At 48.6% G+C, this 23,022-nt stretch overlaps 4 protein-coding genes across 4 annotated transcripts; 3 read left to right on the top strand and 1 right to left on the bottom strand.

Annotated features, from left to right (window-relative positions):
* Positions 1–979: 979 nt before the first annotated feature.
* Positions 980–1,327, top strand: GUITHDRAFT_121007 (hypothetical protein; the record flags this gene model as incomplete). The annotated part of the gene is made up of 1 exon (XM_005819734.1): positions 980–1,327. The coding sequence occupies one exon, from the start codon at positions 980–982 to the stop codon at positions 1,325–1,327; it is 348 nt and encodes a 115-aa protein (XP_005819791.1).
* Positions 1,328–2,740: 1,413 nt separating this feature from the next.
* GUITHDRAFT_121006 (hypothetical protein) lies at positions 2,741–7,908 on the top strand (the record flags this gene model as incomplete). The annotated part of the gene is made up of 28 exons (XM_005819733.1): positions 2,741–2,869; positions 2,944–3,012; positions 3,092–3,136; positions 3,379–3,429; positions 3,665–3,714; positions 3,759–3,810; positions 3,858–3,987; positions 4,511–4,592; positions 4,635–4,722; positions 4,867–4,923; positions 4,965–5,042; positions 5,095–5,157; positions 5,217–5,234; positions 5,336–5,419; positions 5,464–5,484; positions 5,536–5,611; positions 5,706–5,756; positions 5,805–5,839; positions 5,886–5,929; positions 5,973–6,042; positions 6,300–6,341; positions 6,503–6,597; positions 6,645–6,706; positions 6,756–6,837; positions 6,989–7,123; positions 7,166–7,534; positions 7,638–7,820; positions 7,866–7,908. 28 exons carry the CDS (start codon positions 2,741–2,743, stop codon positions 7,906–7,908), a joined length of 2,304 nt encoding a protein of 767 aa, XP_005819790.1.
* A 6,739-nt stretch (positions 7,909–14,647) lies between these two features.
* GUITHDRAFT_156230 (hypothetical protein) lies at positions 14,648–15,199 on the top strand (the record flags this gene model as incomplete). Its single annotated transcript, XM_005819732.1, has 2 exons — positions 14,648–14,938; positions 14,970–15,199. Coding segments are annotated over 2 exons (208 nt in total), but the record flags the coding sequence as incomplete, so codon positions are not given.
* Positions 15,200–16,515: 1,316 nt separating this feature from the next.
* Positions 16,516–18,155, bottom strand: GUITHDRAFT_156229 (hypothetical protein). Its single transcript, XM_005819731.1, is given in 10 exon segments — positions 16,516–16,720; positions 16,772–16,872; positions 17,076–17,239; positions 17,293–17,394; positions 17,497–17,583; positions 17,864–17,930; positions 17,981–18,032; positions 18,045–18,063; positions 18,090–18,095; positions 18,127–18,155. The coding sequence occupies 5 exon segments, from the start codon at positions 18,027–18,029 to the stop codon at positions 17,215–17,217; spliced, it is 330 nt and encodes a 109-aa protein (XP_005819788.1). The 5' UTR covers positions 18,030–18,032; positions 18,045–18,063; positions 18,090–18,095; positions 18,127–18,155; the 3' UTR covers positions 16,516–16,720; positions 16,772–16,872; positions 17,076–17,214.
* Positions 18,156–23,022: the final 4,867 nt, after the last annotated feature.

Here is a 23,022-nt window from a genome sequence, read left to right as displayed (position 1 = left end):
ATGTGAGTACTAGCAGAGGAGGAAGCTGCTGATGTGAGTACTAGCAGAGGAGGAAGCTGCTGATGTGAGTACTAGCAGAGGAGGAAGCTGCTGATGTGAGTACTAGTAGAGGAGGAAGCTGCTGATGTGAGTACTAGCAGAGGAGGAAGTTGTTGCTAGTACGGTGTTCTTGTGCAATAATTTGACCTCTCCCTCTCGCAAGATGGGAGAATGAGGGGGTGAAATATCAGGGGATGAGTGGGGTAGGGGGTGGTAGGCAGAGTCATCGTGATTGATGCGAATACGGTTTTTGAAAGGAGAGGAAGAGCAGGAGGGACGGGGGAAGGGAGGGGAGGAGGGAGGCGAGGAGGGACCGGGGAAGGGAGGAGGAGCAGGAGGGACGGGAGAGGGGAAGAAGAGCAGGAGGGACGGGGGAAGGGAGGGGAGGAGGAGCAGGAGGGACGGGGAAAGGGAGGGGAGGAAGAGCAGGAGGGACCGGGGAGGGGAGGAGGAGCAGGAGGGACGGGGGAAGGGAGGGGAGGAAGAGCAGGAGGGACGGGGGAGGGGAGGAGGAGCAGGAGGGACGGGAGAAGGGAGGGGAGGAAGAGCAGGAGGGACGGGAGAAGGGAGGGGAGGAGGAGCAGGAGGGACGGGGAAAGGGAGGGAAGAAGGAGAGCTGTATGAGATGAGAGTGGCTGTAGCGGGGATGGAGAGGGAGAGGGAAGGAGATGGAGTGTTACAGTATTCTGATGTGATTTTGGAGCAGGACGATGTTGGTCTAACAAGGGAGCATGACGGTAGAAGAGAAGATTGCTTCCCTCGAGAGGAGACTTGCGCTCTCACGAGATGCCTTGAAAGCTGAAGTAGCGAAACATGGCGAAGACGCGGCTGACTTGGAGAGCTTGATCTTCACGCTGCGAACCTCCTTGTCGAAAGCATGCAGCATGATAGATGACCCTTCTCTGCGACCTGCCGACCATGAGAGGACAGGTCACCCTGCATGCTAGAATCGTTGTTGATTGTGAGTCTTGCCGCCCTCGCAGGTCAGCTGGCAGAGAAGATGGTGTCGCTGTGGGCGAATGAGCGAATGCTGCTGGACAAGCAGAATGAAGTGCTCAAGAATGCTCTGAGAGCAAGAGGAGGGGAGGGAGGGGCAGGCATAGACAAGAAGCAGGCGACAGATGAATCAGCTTCTCAATGGTGGGCAGAACGAAAAGTTTCTGCCCATGAGGCGCTGAAAATGCTTGAGGAAGCGACCAGCAGACACTCGCAGGCACAGGAGAAGCTGTTGAGCACTGAGAAAGAGCTCTCCGATGTTCAAGACGCGTTATGGAAGGTGGGAGCATAGCATGCACATCTTGAACAGATCCGATCTCTTGTAGTGCTTGTGTTGAACTTGCAAAATATCATGCGACATACGTGTCAATCAAGTCAAGTTGATGACTTTGGACGTTTACAGCACGAGGAGAGAATCTCTGAGTTGGAAGCCCTCCTTAAGACATCAAAGAAGACATTAGAAGAGACAAGATCGGTAACTCATCTTGCATGATTGCAATCATTGCTGGCGTTGTAGCTCTATGACACTCCCTGTTCTTGTCCTCCTCCGATGGATGAATGCAGGAGCTTGCAGATAAAGATTTGCAGGTGAGGATTTGATCAATGGCCTTGATCAATGTCTGTCCCTGACGAGCTGTTGTGAAGATTGCTGCTATGAAACGAATGAACGAAAAGGAAATTTCGAGTCAAAGGTCAGACAGCTATATGATTTCTTTGTTGCTACATGTCTACCATGGTTCTGCGTGAATCTCGTTGATCAGTTGAACCTGCAAGCCAAAAACGACGCAGAGGGTCTGGAGGGGAGCGAAGCTCAAGTCTGTATGTCTTGGTTCTCTTCTTCTTGTGAGCGTTAGCGACAGTTACAACTGCACCGAAGGATTCAGCAGCTGCTGTCGGAAGTGACCAGCCCTAGTCTTATTGTTCTGTGACCTTGACTGATGCGGAAGGTGAAAACCAAAGACATTCGGATTCAAGGACTTGAGATGCGTCTTCTCTCCTCCTCCTCTGCTCCCCAGTACAAATTTGCCGTGAGTGAAAATCTTGTTCCCCCCTACTAACCTTGAAAACAAACTTTCTGCTCGCTAATGTTGTCAACCCTTCTTCGTTCTGCTAACCCTGTCGACCATGTTTCATCCCTTGCATCTCTTGCTTCTTCCGTCTTACGTTATGTATCTTGTTCCTTCCATCCACTTGCGCTCCTCTTGACTTGTGACATCCGTCATCTCATCTTTCTTCTCTCAGTCTTCGGACTTGGATCGCTCAATCGCGGTGCTCAAGGCAGAGCACGAGGAGAAGATTCAACTGCTGGAAGATCAAGTGACTTGTTCTCAACTTTATCCCTGTCTTGTCTTGTCTTGTCTTGTCTTGTCCTAAAACCTGCCGTTCCTCTCCTACATTCTCTCGCACTCTTTTACCTTCATTCAAGTATTTGAATCTTGCGATTTCTTGTTGATCGCTAAATTATCTGCTTTCTATCTTTCTTCTCACCTTCGCTCAACATCTTCAGGTCGCCGGACTATTCAAGATCAGTGAAGAAAGATTGAAACTTCTTGATGAACAGGCAATATCCTTATCCTCAGACCTCGTCTCCCCTTGTATTTCCCCATGTAGAGCATCCTTGGCATGCCTTGTTTCTTCTTTCCAACACTTCTTCTCTGCCACACCAGCCTCGTTTGTCCTTCCTTCTTCTATTCTCTGCTCGAGCATGTTTGGCTCTTTTCTTGCTTGTCATTTGACGGATCACGAGCAGTCAGCGCGCATCAAGTCGTTGAACGACGAGTTGACTCATCGGCACCAGACCTGCGAGGACCTGAGAAAGAGGCTGGGGGCTCAGGTCCCGCATCATCACATCTTTCGTCCACTTCTTCTGTCGTGACATGTTCTGTTTGTTTGTGATGGTGCGATCAGGCCGAGGCGCTCAAGAAGGGCGCGCAAACAGCTGCGAGCTTAGAAGAAAAGATAGAGAAAGAGAACGAGGTACAGCGTTGACGTCTTTCCCTCCCCTTCTTCAGTCTCTTCGTATTGATCGCATGTTCTCTGATAGCATCTTTGACAGGAGCTTTTTGAAGCTCGGCGATTGAGAAGTATTGCAGAGGAGCAGGTGCGCTAATGAGCAAGAGAAGCAAAGAAGCAGGGGCAGAGGAGGAGGAGGAGGAGGAGGAGGAGGAGGAGGGGAGTGAGAGGGCGGGGGCGAGATGGGTAGTGAAGTTTGGGCAACAGCTGCTACTCCTGCAGAAAGAAGCAGAGAATGCTCGAAGAGAGGCTCAGGTGAGCTGGTAGATCCTCGTCTCACGTCTCATGCTCCCTCTTGTGTCGCTTGCAGAAGCTTGACGGTGACTGTAGGAGGCGCGCGCCTTTGAGATCGAATTGAGATCAACAGCAACCAAGCAGAAGGTAAAGCTACAGCTAGTGCCAACGAGGCTCTTTGTCGTCTTCATCAGTACTTTCATCATCGTCATCATCAACAATACCATCAACACCGTCGTCGTCGTCGTCTTTTGATCATCATCATCAACGACAACAACCTTCTCATCATCATCATCTCAATCATTAACCTTCTCATCGTCAACTTCGTCATCCTAATCTCAAACATTTCTTGTTCTGTTTCGTTCATTTTGAGATCTTCCAGGAAACGTACGGGAAAGACATGGAAACGCTTCACAAGGAGAGCGAGCACATGTAGAATCAGTGAGTGAGGGGTTTCGTTCTGACCTCTGTGCTAGAAAGGAACAGCTGCAACTTGCGAAAGAAAACAACGACATTCTCGAGGGACAGGTGGAGAGAATGATGGAAGTCAAGATTTGATCTGATCTTATCATCAGCTGAGAAGCTCAGAAGAGAAAGTCATCACTCTTACTCGAGAGCTGGAGAAATGGAAGGTAGAGGAACAAGCGAGGCGAATAGTCATAATTGCAGAAAGATTGGACGAACATGGAGAACGATCTCCTACAGGTGTTCCACTGCTTCTTGATCTTCTCCGTCACTTGACCCGTTCAGTCTCGTTTGACTCCATCCTCTGCTCTATTACTTTTATTCCCCCTCGTTCAGCCTCTGAGAGTATTTTTCTCCTCCTCTCCCTCCTTCCTTTTTCCCCCCTCCCCCTTCCGTTTTGTCTTCGCTCTCTTTGGATCTTTTTTCGACTCTTCTCAATCTCTTTTGCCTTGCATGTCTTTTTCTTCCCTGCGTTACGTCATTTGAGCCATGTACCCGGTATGCAGGCAAAGAATGAACTGAGAGGTTTCAAGAAAACGGATCACGACAGGAACCTCGGTCAGTGAAGTCTCTATGAGAGACCTCTGTATCAGAGATGTCTTTATTAGAGATGTCTTATGAGAGATCTTTGTGGGAGATGCTTTTATTTGAGATGTCTTTATGTTGCCAGCTTGAGCTCTGTTGTTCTTGTTCTTCTAGACCCTCACCTGTCATCTTTGTCTTGGCCTTCGCCGTCATTCTTCTCATGAGCTTGACCGGCCAGGGCTCGAGACGGCGTTAGCGCAGAAAGAGTCAATCATCAACCGGCAGTCGGAGGAGTTGCATGACCTCAAACTCAACAACAGGTCGAGAAGAGCGACAAGACGCCTGCCTGACCATCTATGCAGAAATCTTCAGTCAGAAGTAGAATCTCTTACTGAGAGTCTCAACTCAGCTCTTCATCGAGAAGAAAACTTGCGAAAACACACAGAGCAGGTGGGTCAATGAGGCCGACGCGTCAAAGGGGTTTTGACTCTACCGTACAAATGTCGCAGGTCGGTCATCAATTTCAGCTCAGAATCAGCGAAATGCAGGTAATTGTTGCTTGCTATCGTATCACGATATCAAACATGCCTCAAGGGAAAGCTTTCATCAGCTCAACAAGAACAAACTGAACTCTCCAAGTCGTCCAAGACGGTGATATGCGTTTGAAAAGTCACAACATGAAAGTCTTGCAGTTGCAAGAACAAAGAGACAAAGAGATTGTTGCGTCTTCGGAGATGTTCAAGAAACTAGAGGAGAAGGCCGTGAAAGAAGTAGTGCTGTCTGAAATTGAACTCCTTGCGTTTCATTTATGCACAACTGCAGGTGGAATATAAGACAAGAATACAACAAGTGCTGGACCTGAACGCGAAGCTTCAAAAAGAGAAAGTCAGAAAATTGCAATATCCGAAGACTTCTTTCTAACAACTGACACTGTTTCATTTCAGGACAAGTTTGAAGAACAAGTATGACATGGATGATGTGTTTCTGAATTGCCTTTTTAAAGAAACAACTCCTTTTCTCGTTTTTCCCAACTCTTTCAACTTGAGATAAATTGTTCGAGCAGATGATCGCTTCTAATCTCCAAGCTATCTCCAATAAATCAAGATGGGCCTTTGCGAGCTACCAGAATGACATTTTGGTGAAGAAGGTAAGTGATTTCATCCAACATCGTGATGTCTCACCTGTTTCTAGTTGGCGGAGCTTAAAAGCGAGGTTGACCTGCAAAATATACTTGAAATGTTTCTCTGTTAAGCTCTTGGTCAGAGTGAAGCGTTGAAAAGCAAGCTGCGAGGAGCTATGGATGCTCTCGATCGCGCTCATCACGGCGTGCTCTTGACAGGTGAGTGTACATGGAACACGGGATGAGAGACGCTTGTCGCATCTCATCCCGTGACAACTTTAGACAACAACTGTAACGCGAGCTGAAGATTCAGAGGGAAAGAAGTTCATGGAGAATCTCAACAAGTACGACGAGCCGCAGGATGGTGAGAGATAGAACTCTGAGACAAAACGAGATGTTGAGGTTCTGACAGGAAAGCAAGTGGAAACACTGCAGCAGGAGCTCAACGTGTTGATCCTCCTCTTATGCTCTTTTCTGACCCATAAGGCTTCAGAATGCTGCCAAGGAGATTGAGTTCAAGAACAAGAAGATTGTTGAGTATGACTAGAAGTACAGCGATTGCGGATTGACGTTTGCAAAGGTACGCCAGAGCTCTTGAGCAGCTGCGGTCAGAAATGAAAGAGGAGAATTCCCGCCGATCTGTGAGGAAGGTAAGGAACACACAATATTTATGTCGGGTTGTATTCATTCGATTTCTTGTGTCATTCGGTATTGAATTCGGTCAGAGAGTAATATCATCTAGTGGTTGCGACCATGTTGCGAACAAATGACATGATGATGGTGACATGTTGATGATGGTGATGTTTTCTCACTCCGTCCTTGATGATCAGACGGCTCTCAAGCTCTTGTACACTTGCTTTGAAATATCGTGTCAAACGGTCAGCAGGTTCTGACTTTGAATTTGCAGGAGGAGCCAGGAACTCCAACTCTTCGACATGATGCTGCTGAGGTAAAATCTGTGATAAAATCAACATCTCCCGAGATTTTATTCGTGTCGTTGACTTGTCTTGTGATGTGGTGAACTTGCCTTGATATGGTTGACTTGTTCTCAAGACCACGTGAAGACACATCAATCAAAATCATCAGAATTAACGTTCTCTCTCCATACAGCTCGTCAACTCCCTGCGTAACCGAGTCTCGGAATTGGAGCACGAGAACCAGCTCTTACTTGACAAGCTGCAGTATGCGCGAGAAGACGCGCAGAGGTTGTCAGGTGTGAGCAACCAAGCGAAAGCTCATCATCGCTGCACAGAGAGTTCACGGAGGAGCGAGACAGGCTGACAGCGCAAGTAGCTACGGTACAAGAGATAGCAGGTGAAGTTGAGACCCAACGATTAAGAACATTGAATGCTTCAGGGAGCAGATCAAAGGTTAAAGAGACTTCGGGAAAGAGATCAGATATACGCCCGGCTGTCAGAGAAATCATCTAGGTCAGGAAGCAACGGGTCTGACACTTGACGGGACTAACACTTGACGGGACTAACACTTGACGGGACTGACACTTGACGGGACTGACACTTGACGGGACTGACACTTGGTCCCGTTTTGTCCCCTCCCTCTTCCCTTCGTTTCCTCTTCCTCTGATGCCGCGCCTAGGGGCACTGGCTTCGAGCTCTACGACGATGGGCCTGTGGGCAGGGGCAGTCTGTTAGGAGGAGACCTGCGATCGCCTGCTCGTGCTCGCCAAGGCTCTCTGCTGCGAAGCGACGGGCTTGTAAGCTCTTCGGACAGGTGGAGCAAGGGCGCATACGCGTAGCTGATTTACTTGCATAGCGCGACCAGCTCTGAGAGACCGCGGGGGGACATGAGCGAGTCGAGCAGAAGCCAGCAGAGCATCGAGCAGCGTCAAGAGCCAAGATACCGTCAGAATAGCACGAGAAATGTTGAGGCAGCGCAGGTGGTGACCACCCTGCTGAGGTTGATTGCTGATGAGGAAGCCAAGGTGTGGGAGGACGAGCCCCAGGCAAGCGAGCTGAGTAGCAGCGTGAGCCTCCTCGAGAAGGAGGAGCGCATGTTTCGTGCTTCACATGGCTCATCGCATAAGAGCACACAGGAGCTCACGTTGGATCAGTTTCTTGTTGGTGCCTCCAGGGAGCTCGAGATGGCGTCTTACGCTAGCGCAGGAGCTGCTGCAGCTCAAGGGTCTGCTTCCTGCTGTCGTGTCAGAAAGAGAAGCAGAAGAAGCTTTCCGCAGAACCATCTCGGTACATGAGGCAAAGAGACTCGCAAGCTGACGAGCAGACAGGAGAATCTATCTCAAGAGTACGATCGCATGCCCTTTGAATGTTTCAAAGACTGCATTCGAAGGCTCCTCCAAGGTGTTGTCTCGTGCTTCTCCTCCTCCCTTTGCCTTCTTCTTTGTCGTGTCTTCTCCTGAGCACCTCATTGCAGACAAGGATATGCTGAGTGGGACGTACAACTTTGATCGGTGAGGAAAGAATAACTTGATCAACCAATTTGAGTCTGAGGACAGGGAGATAGCAAACCGTCGCGAGGCCCCGCAGGTTGACTTGTAAGAAAACGTTTCAACGCATGATGAGATGGCAGATTCGTCCACCAGCAGCTGTAAGAAGTTTTGACAGGCAAGCTTGACCTCTTCTGCGATCTCTTCTCAGGCGCTTGGGCAGCAAGTATGATCGATCTACTCGAGGGTCCGAGGAAGCAGGTGCTGCGCTACCTTGACTGACCTCGTTCTTGCTGTTTTGACGTGTGTATGCTAAACTGTTTTGACGTGACCTTGCGGTTGGTCTCATGCATGCTAAACTGTTTTGACGTGACCTTGCGGTTGGTCTCATGTATGCTAAAGCTGCTTCAGCATACGAAGAGTTCCAGCAATGGAACAGAAGAGTCGCAGACTCGGCAGGCTCGATGAGCGACGAAGGTGCAGCATTCGTGAATTGCTTCTTCTTTGGTCATACGATCATGCAGATTGAAGGCAACATGAAGTTGTTGTATGCATCTCCAGTAGCATCCTGCAGTCTAAGGACGAGTTTCTAAAGATTTCCAGCCAGCGATTTCTGTAGCAGACGTGAGAAAGATTCGCAGTTTTCGCGCCCATCATCACGTGTATCGGGTCGGGTCAACGTCTGCTGAGCCCTCCCTTGACACGGCGAGGTCACTACACGTCTATGCTCACATCCTCTGCCTAGACCCCTTGGAAGCTGAAGCTCCCTAAGGGTTTGAACCAAGGCAGCTGCCTTTCCTCCGTACTTCTGGGGAGCTGGGAAAACCTTCTGCTGCCAGTACTCTTTTTCTCTACCCCTTTGATCTTTTTCTGGATCCCCCGAGAGCTCTCAGCTCCTCCGCGCAACGTGAGATATTCTTGGACAAAACCGAGAGGAGCTGAGAGAGCTCCCGGGGGATCCAGAAAGAGATCAAAGGGGTAGAGAAAAAGATCAAAAGGGTAGAGAAAAAGATCAAAGGGGTAGAGAAAAAGATTTCTTTGAAACCGTTTCCATCTCTCCCCCTTGCCTACTCCCGGCACTCCCCCCTTCCTCCTCCCTTCCTCCTGTCATGATTCGCTTTTAGAGGTGAGAGGCAACCAGTCCCATCTCCTCTAGGGCGAGGAACAGCAAGTCAGTTCGAAAATCTTTTTGTTGTTTCTCCTCTCCTCTCCCTGTTGCTTTTGCAAACGCTCCCTGGCGTCTTCTTGACGCTACCGTTTCCCACGCATGTTGTCCGCTTGAAAACCTATGCTGCAAGCTTGAAGAGCAAGGCTTGATAGTAGATCAGACGCAAGACAGCAGGAGCTTGATCTTCAAGGCTCCCTTCAAGCCAGGCAGCAGACTCGGATCCCAGCAGTGATCACGTTTGTCCGCTGCTTGTCATGATTTGTCGCGAGAGCAGAGGCAGTGAGGCAAGATCATGAGTAAACTGAGGCGTAGCCGCGGCCCGAGTATAAGTCCCCGACTTTGACTCTAGGGTTGCCGAGGATGATTCCGCCCATTCCTTCAGCGTCGGAAAACTGATAGGATATGTTTACTGACTTTCTGTCTTTCTTAAGTAGGTGTCCTAGGCAGTATCGTTTCTTAGGAAATTAGATTACTTATTTCTTTATCTCTAACGTTGATTTGGAGTAAATTGCCGTTGAATTGTGCATTGCTGTCACACGCTTGCTCTTTGGTTTCTTGACGGGATCACTTCGTGTGTCAACACTGGATCGAGAGATACTTGTAGGAAGTTTTCCTAACATTTTGGTACGTTTCCTCTCGGAGTTGTTGTGTTGAAAGAAGTTGTTCAAGAAAACATGGATAGGACGAGCATTCAGTCAGGTAGCGTTGTCTCGGACTTCATGAGTCGAAGCTTGTCACGGTTGGGCAGCTTTGTGAAGGAGACATTGAATGGGTCAGCCGAGCCGCGCTTTCCTACGATGACAGGCATGTCGCCGCAGTCACATGCGTACGATCCGTCGGAAACTGTAGGGATGAAAACGAAAGAGATGGTCCCGCCCTATCTCGTAAATGCACTCGCAGAATCCCAGAGAGAAGCTGATCGCAAACTCCAGGATCTTGTGAGGGCACTTGAGGAATCCCAGCGAGAGAACCGTAGGCTTGCCAAGGAGGCAGCGGAGATGCGTGTACTTGCTTTGTGAGCGGGTTCGGGAACCCGAGGACAAGCCTCCCAAGCTTAAGCATGCGGAGAATGACGGTGGTCAGATTTGCAAGCTGGATCCGAAGTCATTGTTGCAGTACAATGGTGAGCAGACCATGGAGAGGTCGGTGGTCTCATGGCTCGGATATATCGAAGGCAGGTGTAAATTTCACCGTATAGCACTCCATCGATGGGTATGAGCGGCCATCTCTGCGTTCGGTCCGGAGGTGCAGCTATGGTGGGCTACACTCCCGATGGCTGAGCAAGATCAGTTCTCAGCTGAGCATGGTGATTGGGAACAATTTGTGGAGAAACTGTTGTTGAAATGGTTACCATTCGAGTTTATTGAGAAACTTGAGCGTCATGTGCAGAAGCAGGCTAGGCAAGGGCCCAAGGAGTCTGTTGAGGCGTACACCGCGAGATTCCAGGCGATGGTTACACACCTGCAGGCGTGCTACCTTGTGTCCAAGAGACCTAGTGTTGCGCTAGGTAGCTGGGAACGCGTCTTTGTCGATGGGATACAAATGGACTATGCACGCGCCATGCTACGGAAGGAATTGAACATGCTGATGGAACGCGATGGTAAGACGTTTGGGATTACTTACCATGCGGAGCCGTCGGAGATGGGCAAGTATTTGCCGCAGTTGTATCGCGAAGCTCTTAATCTGCGTCAGCGACACCCACAAGACGGTCAGACGAGTCTTCATTTCACCCAAGCACAACCTCGTCATGAGGGCAAGCGGTCGGCTCCTACTCAGAGCGAGGACATGCAGGGCAAGGAGAAGAAGTTCGACAAGAAGAAGGTGAAGTGCTACAACTCAGAGACAAGTGCCCTCTCTTGTCGAGGTCTGAACAACCGTCAGCTTTAAACCAGTGACGTCGGTTGCCGCGGAGGGCGCAATCGACGGGGGCACGGGTTTGCAGACTTCGAATGTTGTCTTCGACCCGGGCACACCTCCGCCAGAGAATCCTAGGGATATTCGTCAATGTCGTATCACCGTTGACTCTCACAGGATCAAAGCTCTACCTATGGTACCTGTGACCTTTCGGTTCGGGGATCAATCCATAGTTCTCAATGCATTGCTCGATACAGCTGCTGAAGAGTCGTTTATCAGCACGAAGGCAGTGCGCAAATTTGGTCTGTTGGTCACGGATGCAGAAGTTCGTAAACGAGTTATCATGGCCGACGGGACTAGTAGGTTGTCTGATATGGTTTTCCAGACAAAATTGGGCGTAGGCTCCAGTTTCAAGAGTAGTGGGTCGTTCTACATGCTTGACTTGCCGCATGCGGACATGATCCTCTCATGGGAATGGATGCGTGCAAACAAGATCGTGATTGATGCGGGTCATCCCAGAGTCTTTGCCAAGTGGCGCAGCAAGATGGTCGAGCTTCCGTTACTTATTTGCCCGACGAACAAGCAATTCGGGGCTGCGGACGCCTCGCTGTGTCAGGTACTTTCTTACACTGAGATTCGGAATGGTACGTGGTACATTTGTGCAACCTGTTGGAGATTGCTCAGCCGACAGATGGTGCCACGAGTCTCGAGCAGAAGGCTGCCGAGACGATCATGGAAGATTATTCGGATGTCATTCGTGATGACATTCCCAGTGACGTTGTTCTTGACCGGTCCTTCAAGGCGACGATTCGACTCAAGGATAACGTTGAAGCGGTGCAAAAGAAAGGCTTACCCTGTGCCACTCGCGTTGGAGGAGGAGTTGAAAGCGAATCTTGCCTTCTTGTTGGAGCGTGGGATCATTGAACCTTCGACGTCTGAGTTTACGTCTCCCGTAATCTTCACAAAAAAGTCTGATGGGACATTGCGTTTTTGCACTGATATGAGGTTCGTTAACAGCTTGATCCGGAATGATAACTTTCCATTGCCGTTGGTGATGGAGCTGATAGAACGAGTGGGTCGAAAGATCATGGAAGAGAGGGCGCGTTATGCTTCAGAACCTGGGGCACGGTTGTGGATCAGCTCACTCGACCTGGCGAAAAGTTTTTGGCAACTTGAGTTGGACGCCGCTCGAGGAAGTACACCTGTTTCATCACGAAGTTTGGGAAATATCAGTATCGGAGGATTCCTTTCGGCTTGGTAGATTCCGCAAATCAATTTCAGAAATTTCTCGAGAGTGTTCTTCAAGGTCTCGAGAATTGCCTGAGCTATATCGAGCTTGGAGAGACATGAGCGTTTGCTTCGACAGGCTCTGGATCGATTTTGTAAAGAGCAGTTGTTTGTCAAGAAGTCGAGATGTAAGCTGTTTCACTCTGAAATTGATTTCCTCGGTTTCCACATCAGCGAGGCAGGCGTCTCGACACAAGAGAAAAAGGTACAAGCGATTGTGGATCGTACGGCGCCGCAAACAGTGAAGGAACTCAAGTCGTTTTTGGCGTAAAGCTGAAGAAGCGTTTGATATCAGCCCCTGTTTTAAGGTACTTCAACCCAGCGTTAGCTACTTGCGTGTTGGTCGATGCGAGCGACTACGCCATTGGTGCTGTCTTAACACAACAGCATGGCGAAGATCTGTTGCCTGTCGCCTTCTTTAGCAAGCCGGCGTCTCAACAGTGCTGAGGTAAATTATTCAGTGCGCGAGAAAGAGCTTCTGGGATTGATTTCAGCATTGGTGCATTTCAAGTTTTACTTGCACGGACGCAGGGTGTTGGTTCGTACTGTTCTCAAGTATCTTCTCACGCAGAGCAACCTCACGGGTCGATTGTTTCGATGGAGTCAAATTCTTGCTGGTTTCGATTTGGATGAAATCTCCTACATTCCTGGAGAAGAGAATGTTATCGCCGACTACCTATCTCGTCCGAACGATTCTACGGTTGTGCCGTCACAGAGTGCGTTAGACGATGAGATTCGACAGCGTGCTGATTTGGTCAACTTGGACCCTACCTTGCTTTGTACCATCTCGTCCTCTGGGGAGGGGGAAGGGATGGAGGTGACTGACAGAGATGCAGAGGTTGTTACGCACTGCTACGCTCTAGCAACAGACAACGCATTTACAGCTGATGTCGTCAAAAATTATCAGCAGGACAGATATTTCGCGCAGGTCCTCCAGGACATTCAACAGGGAAACATGGTCCCAATGCAGCGTCGAACTTATTTTCTGCAAGACGGAGTCTTGTTTTGGAAGGACTCGCTTGGTCGGGAACGTGTGTGCATTCCTTATCATTCTCGAGCGAAGTTCTTGCGTCTGATTCATGACGATTCTTGCCATGTAGGGAAGACGAAGACTTTCTTGAAGGCGTCGCAAATCGCTTTCTGGCCTACGATGAGCAAGGACGTCGCGAACTATGTCAACTCGTGTGCGGAGTGTTTGCAAGGCAAGAGTTATAAGCAACGAGCGGCTGGCGAACCGCACAGTCATTTGGTTCCGCGTGAGCGATTCGAGAAGATTTCAGTGGATTTGCTCACAGCGCTGCCCACCTCGAAGCGGGGAAACGACAGTGTCTTGGTGTTTCTCGATCAGTTTTCCAACAGGGTGTTCTTGTATCCGTGTAAGAAGACGATCACATCGAAAGGAGCAGCTCGTGCGTATTTCGAGACGGTTTATCGTGCTCAAGGGATTTGCAAAACGTTGGTCTCGGACAACGGGAGTTTATTTTCTTCAGAATTTTGGACTGAGTTGTTCACTCTAATGGGAATCGACATACGCCATAGCAGCGTTTATCATCCGCAGTCGCAGGGACGAGTTGAGAAGTTCAACAGTGTCATAGTTGAAGCCTTGCGGATCTACTGCATGCGACACGACAGCAAGTCTTGGGATGATTATCTCGTACATCTGGAGACAATTTGGAATACGACCGTTAGAGATGCGACGAATCTTACGCTATGGCAGAGACGTTCGTACAGTTTTGGACCTGACTCCTGACGATCGGCGTGCTGAGGACGTGGAAGAAGTTCGTGACAAGATCATGGCAGCCGTCGACTTGGCTCGTGATGCGTTAACGTTGTCAGCGATTCAGAAGGAGAAGACTATGAAGAAATCTCGAAAGGATCTGCAATTCAATGTTGGCGACTTCGTTATGTTGTCGACGCGCGATTTGAAGTTGCATGAGTCCATGGGCAAGATGAAAATTCGTTTCATTGGACCTTTCAAGATACAAGAGAAAGTTTCAGATAACTCTGTGCGCTTGGAGTTTACACCGCGTTTTCAACACATGAAGAAAACAGTTTTCAACGTGGCGAAACTTCGTCCTTACTATTTTCGAGATGTTTCCCTGGATGAAATTTGATGCGGGTATAGTCCAGCAACTGAGCGATAGTGCACTTAGGAGTAGAACAGATGAACAATGAAGCTAGATTTGTTTATGTACAGCAGTAAGAGAACACACGTCAATGTTCGTGCAATCCCATTCCGATGACGTGGCCAACGTCTAAGATGGGTTGCTTATATGTCGAGGTCAGGCTTAACCCGTAATACAGCAATGAGTAAACATGTGTATCGGTTTATACCAGCCTCATGCTTTCATCATACCAATGTGTTGTACGTACGTCTACGTCCAGTACACATCTTCGATTCTAGCATTATACACCTCGCCAGCGTACGTAGCCTCTTACGACTACTCGCATGATGCTGCCATGTCCGTTACTGACGTAACGTCATGCGGGTGCAACATCACTCCCCCTTGCTCGAAACTTAGTGTCGTCACTCAAAGTTAAGTTAAAGATCAGTACGAGGACAATCAGGAGAGTCGAGGAGGCTTGACCCTGACACTGTCGCACAGGCCAAACGGCGAGAAGAGAAAAGACAGCGAGAACCAAACCCAATCCTGCCAACTGCTGTCCCCCAAACTTAACTGATACCTTCACTTAACGGCGCGCTGGACAATCCCCCCGCGCCGCCATGCCAGCGATGTCGCGGTGGCCGCCGCCGAAGGAATGAGACGCATACCGGGATGCACCCGCGATGATGGCAGCGTAGGACAGGGAGGCCTTGAGCTGACGAAAGATCCTGGACCGGATGCGTTTGCAAGTCGGATCACCTGAGACGTCTTGCGAGGCCGAGAGACCATCCAGCGCTGCCGTTTCCTTGTTCGCCGAGCGATCCGCCAGCCACCACAGAAAGCGCAACGCATCGTCCTGCAAGAGGCCATCAGTGCTGGCGATGATGGGAAGAAAGGCCTTTGGCGGGACGTGCTGAGCATATGCATTACGATGCCCTCGGATCTTCCGCTGTGCTGCCGCTTGCAGTTTGCTCCGAGCGAGGTCCGGTATTCCATCATTGTCAAACACATGTGACATGCTGAAGTCCAGGATTAACCCATGCCATCCGCCTCCAGTAGCCATCAGTTGTGGAAGTTCAAAGTCCCCTACATGATGATCTTCAGGGCCATGTTGGGAAACGTTCTGCCTGGTGCCGGGTACGCCCTGCACGTGGACACGGCATCTCACTCCGGAATCTTCGGATGAGGGTACTGAGGACGGCATTGCACTTCTCATGCGCATCAGTCCATAACTGGCTGCGGTGCCTGCAGGTTGCCATGTGTGTGGTCCCCCCAGGATGACGGAGAAGATGATGGCATCTATCGCAGTGCGGCGGGAGGTCAACCGGCAATCCATGAAGAAACTTGTCAGCGGCAGCCACCAAGCTGATGGGCTGCTGCTCAAAGATCCCAAGGTTTGTACTTTCCATGATCGAGTGCCAAATCGTGCGCTGAGGGGTAAACTGAGACAGAAGTGCATCAACCGGGTGGCCTGGTACTCGAAGGGGAGTAGAGAAGCTGGAGTGGTGTGCCAACAAAGATCTCTGGCGCTCAGAAAGGTGAGCCCGAATACTGCGGAACCGAGGAAACTCCGAGAGGAACTGAGCCGTGAGCTCCCGCTGGGCGGGGATGAAAAGCGCACTGCCCGACGTCCCAAATAATTCCGGCGAAGGGATCCAGCCATTGTCGCACGCCTGAGGAAGCTCCGCCAAGGAGGTGTACGCCGAGATGCCCTGCTCCATCAAGTGCCTGTGAGTGTCCAAGAAGGCAGCCAGCATGGGGACAACATCCCCAGCGTCCGCTTGCTGCGGTTGGCGGATTCGAAGCTCAGTGTCAGAATTGATCCGGTGGAAAAGTGGCGGTGTAGGTAACATCCAATGCTGGAAGATGGCAATTTCACCCGCCCATTTGAGAAACTTGGCAGTCGCCGACCAGAATGCGGTGTGGGCCACGCCCTCCTGCGGGGTGAACCCATCTCCTCCAGCACTATAAGGCAACTGACGTTTGAAATAGGCAAAGTGAAGGTCAGATGGAGGGGTGTCAGGGGCAGGTTGCAGGTCAGATAAACCCTCCTGTGCCTGGTTCTGTGGCCACTGAAACACCTTCGCCAGGAGACGGAGATTCGCGACGTCAAAGCACTTGCACTGGGCAGCTGTCAAGGCCGGGGAGATTCCACGCAAGAAATATTGGAGGGTGGGAACGTGGGTCGTTTTCAAGAGCTGCGTCACTGCGTGAGAGCATTGATTTATGCAACACCGGGACCGACCCAACGATTCTGGTGCTGTATGAGGGTCTCCCTTTGTCTCTTCGCGAACTAACCAGCAAAATGCGAAAATGGCAGGAAGCCAAAATGCAAATGTGGCCCAGGACGGTGAGTTCCCAGTACGTTTCAGCAAATGACATAGGTTCCAAAGTCATACATGCATTGATATGCCTTTCAGTGAGCATAACACGTCGTTTCCACATGCTTTTACGTTTCCTTCGTAGCATTTTGTGGATGCACGTGAGGAATTGCGTTTAACATTTTTGAGGTAACGAGATGTTGTATTGCCTTTCACACACTGCTGATTGTGTGGGGTAAGCAATTCCAAACCCTGATGTAGCTTTTCGCTTCATCAACTAGCTTCAATGGAAGTTTAGAGCAGCTATGCAGCATTTTGCTACACGCCGGTTACCCACGGTGGTGAGTTAACGAAGAGTACGTTTCCATGTTTCAAAAGAAATCATGTTACGCGCCATCGCCCTGATTAGCAATCATGTTTCCATGTCACCAAATCAGCCCATGTACTATGGGGAAGCTGTGCTATGAAACTCTTACTCCTTTCTCCCATATCCATTTGCGTTTGCAAGCAACTATCACTACCCTCTGAAGTCGCAATGCCCCAGGGATGCTCAAGTTGTGCCACATGCTTATGGTTTCGCTTGTACTATGCTACTCCCTGGTACTAGAACAGTCCAGAGGCGCTCAGCACTTCGCGTATGTGTCTTTGTCCTTCGAAGGATCTTAGACAAGTTTGAGAAAAGTTTATTCATTTTGAAAATTACCAAAGGTAATCATCGTATGAATTACTTTTTTGTTTTCCTTTGATAGCGTGTTGCTTCAGGGAGGTTCAACAGTTGGTCTCTTAGATAGAGAAACTGATCAGCGGGCAGCGGTTTTGTGAATATATCAGCAACTTGCTCGCTTGTATGAATTGCTTCTAAGGTGATCTCCTTGTTGGCAACGCATTGTCGTATGAAATGGTGTCTTCTCTTGATGTGTTTCGATCTGCTCTTGCTGACGGGATTCTCGCTGAGCTTGATGCAGGCGGCGTTGTCTTGATAGCATATCGTCGTAGGTTGCTTGTATCCCATGAACTCGAGCGTCTCTCGCAAGTACAAGATCTCGATAGCTGTAAGCGTGCTTTGGATGTATTCGCTTTCCATGGTAGACAGTGAGACAGTGTTGTGTCTTGCTGATTTCCATGAGATTGGTGTCCCATTGAGGAAAATGACGTATCCACCGGTTGATCTGCTTGTGAGCTTGCAATCGGCGTCTGAGCTATCGCAGAATGCGACTAGTTCCATTTTCTTGTGTCCGTTGTCGTCGTTGTCGGTGTATCTGATTCCTAGTGTCTTGGTGTTCTTGAGATAAGCGTATACTCTGTGCACTGCCATTAACAGTTTCTTCGTAGGACTTGTGAGATATCTTGATAGCAATGATACTGCATAGCTGATTTCTGGTCTTGACCATGTTGCTATGTATATCAGACTTGCTACTTGGCTTCTGTAGATTTTGACTAAGTCTTCAGGCGCGTGCGGATCAACGTCTTCTGGTTCGATCACGAACTTGGGATCCATTGGCGTAGTGAATTTCCCTGTAGGGTCGATCCCCTCGAGGTTGAATCTTTTCAAACATTTTTCGATGTACGCTTGCTGGTTGCTGATGAAGTCTCCAGCTTCGTCCCTCTTGTACGCGACTCCCAGATAGAAGCTAAGATCGTTGTCGGTTGTTACGCTGTATCCTTTTGTGTTCATCATGAAGTCGTCGAACTTTGCAAATAGTGCTTGGCTGTTGCTAGCTTGGATGATGTCGTCGACTACTAACGCGATGATGATCTCTCCCCCTTGCTCGTCATGATATAGAAACAAACAATCATCTGACGTGCAGGCTTTGAAACCGAAATCGCGTAGGTCTTGGCAGAGCTTCTTCCAGAAGTTTCGACCTGATGAAGGAAGTCCATAGACTGAACTCAGGATCTTCAAGTATGCTGCTCTAATGTTGCAGAACTCTTGAAATTCCTTTGGGGTCCTGATATATACAACTGTAGGAAGTGGTGCCATCAGGTATGCAGTTGAGATATCTTGACATCTGACGTGCCATTTGTTTGCTCTGGCGATTGTCAGGAGGAGTCTGATCGTAACTGGGTTCGCTGTCGCTGAGAAGGAGTCGAGGTAATCGATCCCTTGTACCGCGTTGTAACCTTGTATGATCGCTCTTGCCTTGTTTTAATACTTCTCCATTCGGTCCTCTTTTCCTTTTAAGGATGATTCTGCATCCGATTGCCTTTCTTCCGTCTGGGATGTTGTCGACTTCTTCGAATACTTTTAGTCCGTTCCATGATCGTGCCTCTGACTGAATTGCTGTTATCCAATGGTGTCTCTCTGGGTTGTTGTTGTTGAGAGCTTCTTTGATGCTTGGTTCGTCATTGTCAAACGCGATATGGCTGGTTGCCGACAACATGCCTGTGTAGAATAGTTGAGCTTTTTGTATCCTTGATTCTCTTCTTTCATCTTTCTTGCATCCTTGAAGAAAAGACATCAAGCTGTCGATTTCTTCGTTGTAATGATTTTCGTTGTACATGTTTCGTTGTGGTGGCCCATGTGACCATGTCATGATTTTCTCTTCCAGGTTATTGTATGTGTCGACAAGTACTCCACAGTATTGTCGCTTCGTTAAGGTGCGATCTTGATAAGGGATGCCCAGGTTCGTAAGGAACTCTAGTGTGCTTCCTGATGGCATTGTCTTCGTGGTCTGAATCACTTGTCGTTCGTAAGGAACTCTAGTGTGCTTCCTGATGGCATTGTCTTCGTGGTCTGAATCACTTGTCGGTGTGTCCACATTCGTCTTCTGTACAATTCGTCCTGACCTCAGTTGATGTTCAGGTATTTGGGTGAGTTTATCCCACTCAAAATCCTTTTCACCACCGCTACTTGTTCGTCTTGTGTGATATCACTCTCTCTTACAACTGATGTTTCAGAACAGGTTCTCGTGAGATGGTTGTCGTTCGTCTTGTGTGATATCACTCTCTCTTACAACTGATGTTTCAGAACAGGTTCTCGTGAGATGGTTGTCAACTTCAATAGCTTGTTGCCTCACTTGGATCACCATGGGATCATTGTGTGCTATGCCATGTTGTTGATCTGTAAACGGTCGTCGATTTCTCTCTTCAGGTTGGGCGCTGGAGTTTCCACCGGCATCTTCAGATTCTGAATCTGATGCGTCTGATGTATCTGACATTTCGATCAATCGTTCACCGGCTCTTTTGAGCACAATGACGTTGTCGTCGCCAAAATCATCAGTTCCGCCGTATGGTATTTTCCAAGATCTGTCCTCCGGGTGAGAAAATCTGTAGGGGAATACTTCTTCGTTGAAACTTATATTGTTCTGTGTGACGTACAGTTGTTTCCCATTCAGTGCTGCTGCCAAATAACCTTTCATTCCTAGGTGGTGGGCGAAGCCAAGAAACACGCAAACTTCTGCTGTTGGCTCGAGTTTTTTGTCTTTCTTTTGATCTAATCTTCTGTCCTTTAGGATATGAACGTAGCAGAGGCAACCGAATGGATGGAAGTGTTCTGCGTTTGGTGATGTGCCTGTAAACGCTTGGTAGCAACTGATGTTTGAGTATATATAGCGCTGAGCCAGAGATTTTTCGGAACGTTTGAGTGTACGATTGCCAATCTAGTCCTTGTATCTAACGAGTAGATTCCAGATTCAGCTCTTCCATTTTGCCAATGTTCATATGGTGCGCTTCTTTCTAGGTGGATGTTGTGCTTCTCGTACATCTTCAGTGATTTCTTTGAAACCATTTCGCTCCCATTGTCAACTCGAATCACTTTGGGGTAGACCCCATTGTTGAATCTCGTGACAACAAGTCGTAACGATTTCCTGTAACCTTTCTTGCTCGCTAAACCTACAGGCATCTTGAATCCTGAGAAGTCGTCTTTCCAGAGTTGGAGGTACTTTGCTCCTTCGATCGAGCGGACTCGATAGGAGCTCATATCCCCATGCAGCCTGTGAAATCTGACATCGGATCTTTTGTGTCTGAATTTTGGTAATGGAGCTGCCTTGGTTTTCGCTCTGCGGCATGTGTGACATGTCGGCAGGGGTGTCTTTGGATTGATTCTCTTCAATTCCTCCATGCCTTCGATGTTTTCTGCCAGTTGGAAAAGGTATTTCTTGCCGATGTGGTTGGTTCTTACGTGCCACTTGAGCAGAATCGCTGATGCTCTTGTTCCTTTGATGCGTTCTCCCGTTGAATATAGGTAAATATTCTTGAGATCTGATTTGTCATTCTTCAATTGTTCTTCGTATTCCTTGTCGTTTTCGTCAAGTTCTTCGATCGTTGTGTTTGTAAAGTCGTCAAAATCTGTAAATGATCTTGGGTCGTTGAGATACTCCTTGGTTTGCTGTTGAATCTCTTCCGTCGTGAATTGTCTTGCAGGTTCTAATGGAGTGTTGTCAGTAGTCATCAGCTCGTCATCGGAGCTGCTGCAACTGTCCAAGGTCTCTCCATTTTCACTGTCTGACTCTTCTGACGTGTCTAATTCAGGTCGTACATCTCGCATGCTGATAGGAAAGGTCTTCATGTGCGTGGGCTTGAAAGCTGTTGCCGAAGTTGTGCTCTCCCCCTGCATCGCAGCTTGGTAGATGTGGATGCTTCCCCCCCAACGAGGTACGCTCTCCAATCTTGCGCCATGGATGATCAGGTGGATTCTGCGTTTTGATGTACTTTGTGTATTTGTCGTTTGTGTTGACTCCTTGATTGTTGCCGTGAGTGGTATTTCGCCTTCTTGAATTTCTCTGAGAATTGTGTCTTTATCCCAGATGGTTTTTGCTGATAGCTTGGAGATTATCTTATTGGTCTTCCTGTTGGGTCTTTGGATTTCGACGTACCATAGGTAGGTGCTTGGGCAGAAGTAGAAAGGTATAAATTCATTGTTGAGTGTAATGATTCCGTGTAGTCCTCCTTCTGGTTTACCTTTATGGATTATTGTATGACCACTATTTGTAATTCGCCAGATGGATAACAGGTTGATTTTGGCATTTTCGTCGTTGATTACTGTTGCTATAGTTGCAAATGCAAAACGTTTTCCTTCGACTGATGCTATCGTTCCTGCTAGAATTCCTCCGAGCGATGTATTGATCTTGCTGCCCCCCACGCCGGTGATCTCAGTTTTGTGTGTAAACGATCTCTGTAACCAACTTGGATTGCAGAGTACGCTTACAGTTGCACCTGAGTCGACAATAGCGTACAGGGACTCTTGTTGTTCTTTCGCTTTTAACGCGTGTAGGAAAACTTGATACCGATCAGTGTTCCTGATCAGTAGTCTGGGTATATGAAAGATGTATTCAAGGTACCATGGTTTTGAAACTTTTGAGAACAGAGCTGCATCAAGCTTGTGCAGTTGGATCTCTTCAGTTTTCGACCTGGTATCACTTTGATATACAACATAATTTTTAGAACAGGGATACTCCTTGGGAGATTTATTCTTTCTAGAACTGCGTCCTAGTGTGCCTCGGAACGTCTCTTGTACACTTCTTTCAGTCGTTTCGGAGGTGTTCGAGATGGGGACGGTTCATCGGATTCGTCTTCATCACTGCTAGGTGATTCTTGAACTGATTCTTGGGTTTCAGTTTGGTCGGTAGAGGTGGCTTCTTGCAGGGCTTTTGTGAGGTTCACGAGGACTTTCTTGTCGATGCTGACTGTTTGCTTGTATTTTGACTTCGGGTATTGTCCGCTCTCCTCGTTTGAACGGTTTGGGTTCGACGAGCGATGACTCTTGGCGGTAAATTTTGCGGATCTTCCTGCCCTTGTCTGAAAACCGGTTGAAATGCTTCCTGTGATCCTCTTCATGGTTGGCGCTGTTTTATTGCCAGTGGCTCTTTCTCCGATCCTAGATGCGTCATGCTCGCTGGTAGCATGACTGAGAGAAATCCTTGCTGGAAGTCGTTTTTCTTTGCAGATTTTGCATCCAGTAAAGTTTGCTTGTTGTTGTTTCCTGACTTTCTGTGGTGCATTGTTTTGTTTCATGGAGGCTGAAAACACGGCATTTGCCTTTCGTTTCTGACCTGACTGTGCGTCTGTTGATTTCTTGCCAGAGCTATCTTGTCCTGCTTGGAGGATAGGTATTGGGTGTTTGGTGCCTCTGGTAGTGAAGTTCATCATATGTTGATGGAATTTCAAAAAATCTTCAATCTGTGGCTCTCCTTCGTAGAAGAAATTTTCTTCCGTTGCGTTGCGATGGATTTGAGATGTTATCCAACTACCCAGTTCTGCTTGCACGCCCATTTCGTCGATTGCTCTGAGGTTGTCGATAACGTCTTTGAAAGCACGGGTGTAGATAAAAGTGCAGTCTTTGCCTTGTGAAGCAAATTTCTTCAAGGTCCTAACCACATTGGGGATGTAACTCTGGTAGTCTCCGTTGTAGATTACTGCTTGCTCTAGTTCTTTGAGATTGGCAAGTGTCTGTTCAGCTTTTGTTGCTTCGGTTGGCTTGTCTAGTCTTTTAAAGTCTGTCCATGCCTTGATCCCAGCTAAGCAAAGCTTTGTAGGAGTCTCAGGGGATTTGT

This window comes from Guillardia theta (genome assembly GCF_000315625.1).
Source record: "Guillardia theta CCMP2712 unplaced genomic scaffold GUITHscaffold_208, whole genome shotgun sequence".
Classification (NCBI taxonomy): Eukaryota; class Cryptophyceae; order Pyrenomonadales; family Geminigeraceae; genus Guillardia; species Guillardia theta.
The sequence above is the reverse complement of the archived record's forward strand: the minus strand, read 5'-3'. Positions and strand labels throughout refer to the sequence as shown.

Bases quoted from the DNA above. Each gene is read 5' to 3' on its own strand.
- GUITHDRAFT_156229 (XM_005819731.1), bottom strand. From the start codon at position 18,029: ATGGATCCCAAGTTCGTGATCGAACCAGAAGACGTTGATCCGCACGCG. The intron at 17,931-17,980 runs CTGAAGACTTAG...AGTCTGATATAC, and splicing joins AGACGTTGATCCGCACGCGC to ATAGCAACATGGTCAAGACC. The intron at 17,395-17,496 runs CTGCATCAAGCT...CAAGGAGATCAC, and splicing joins TGCTATCAAGACAACGCCGC to CTTAGAAGCAATTCATACAA.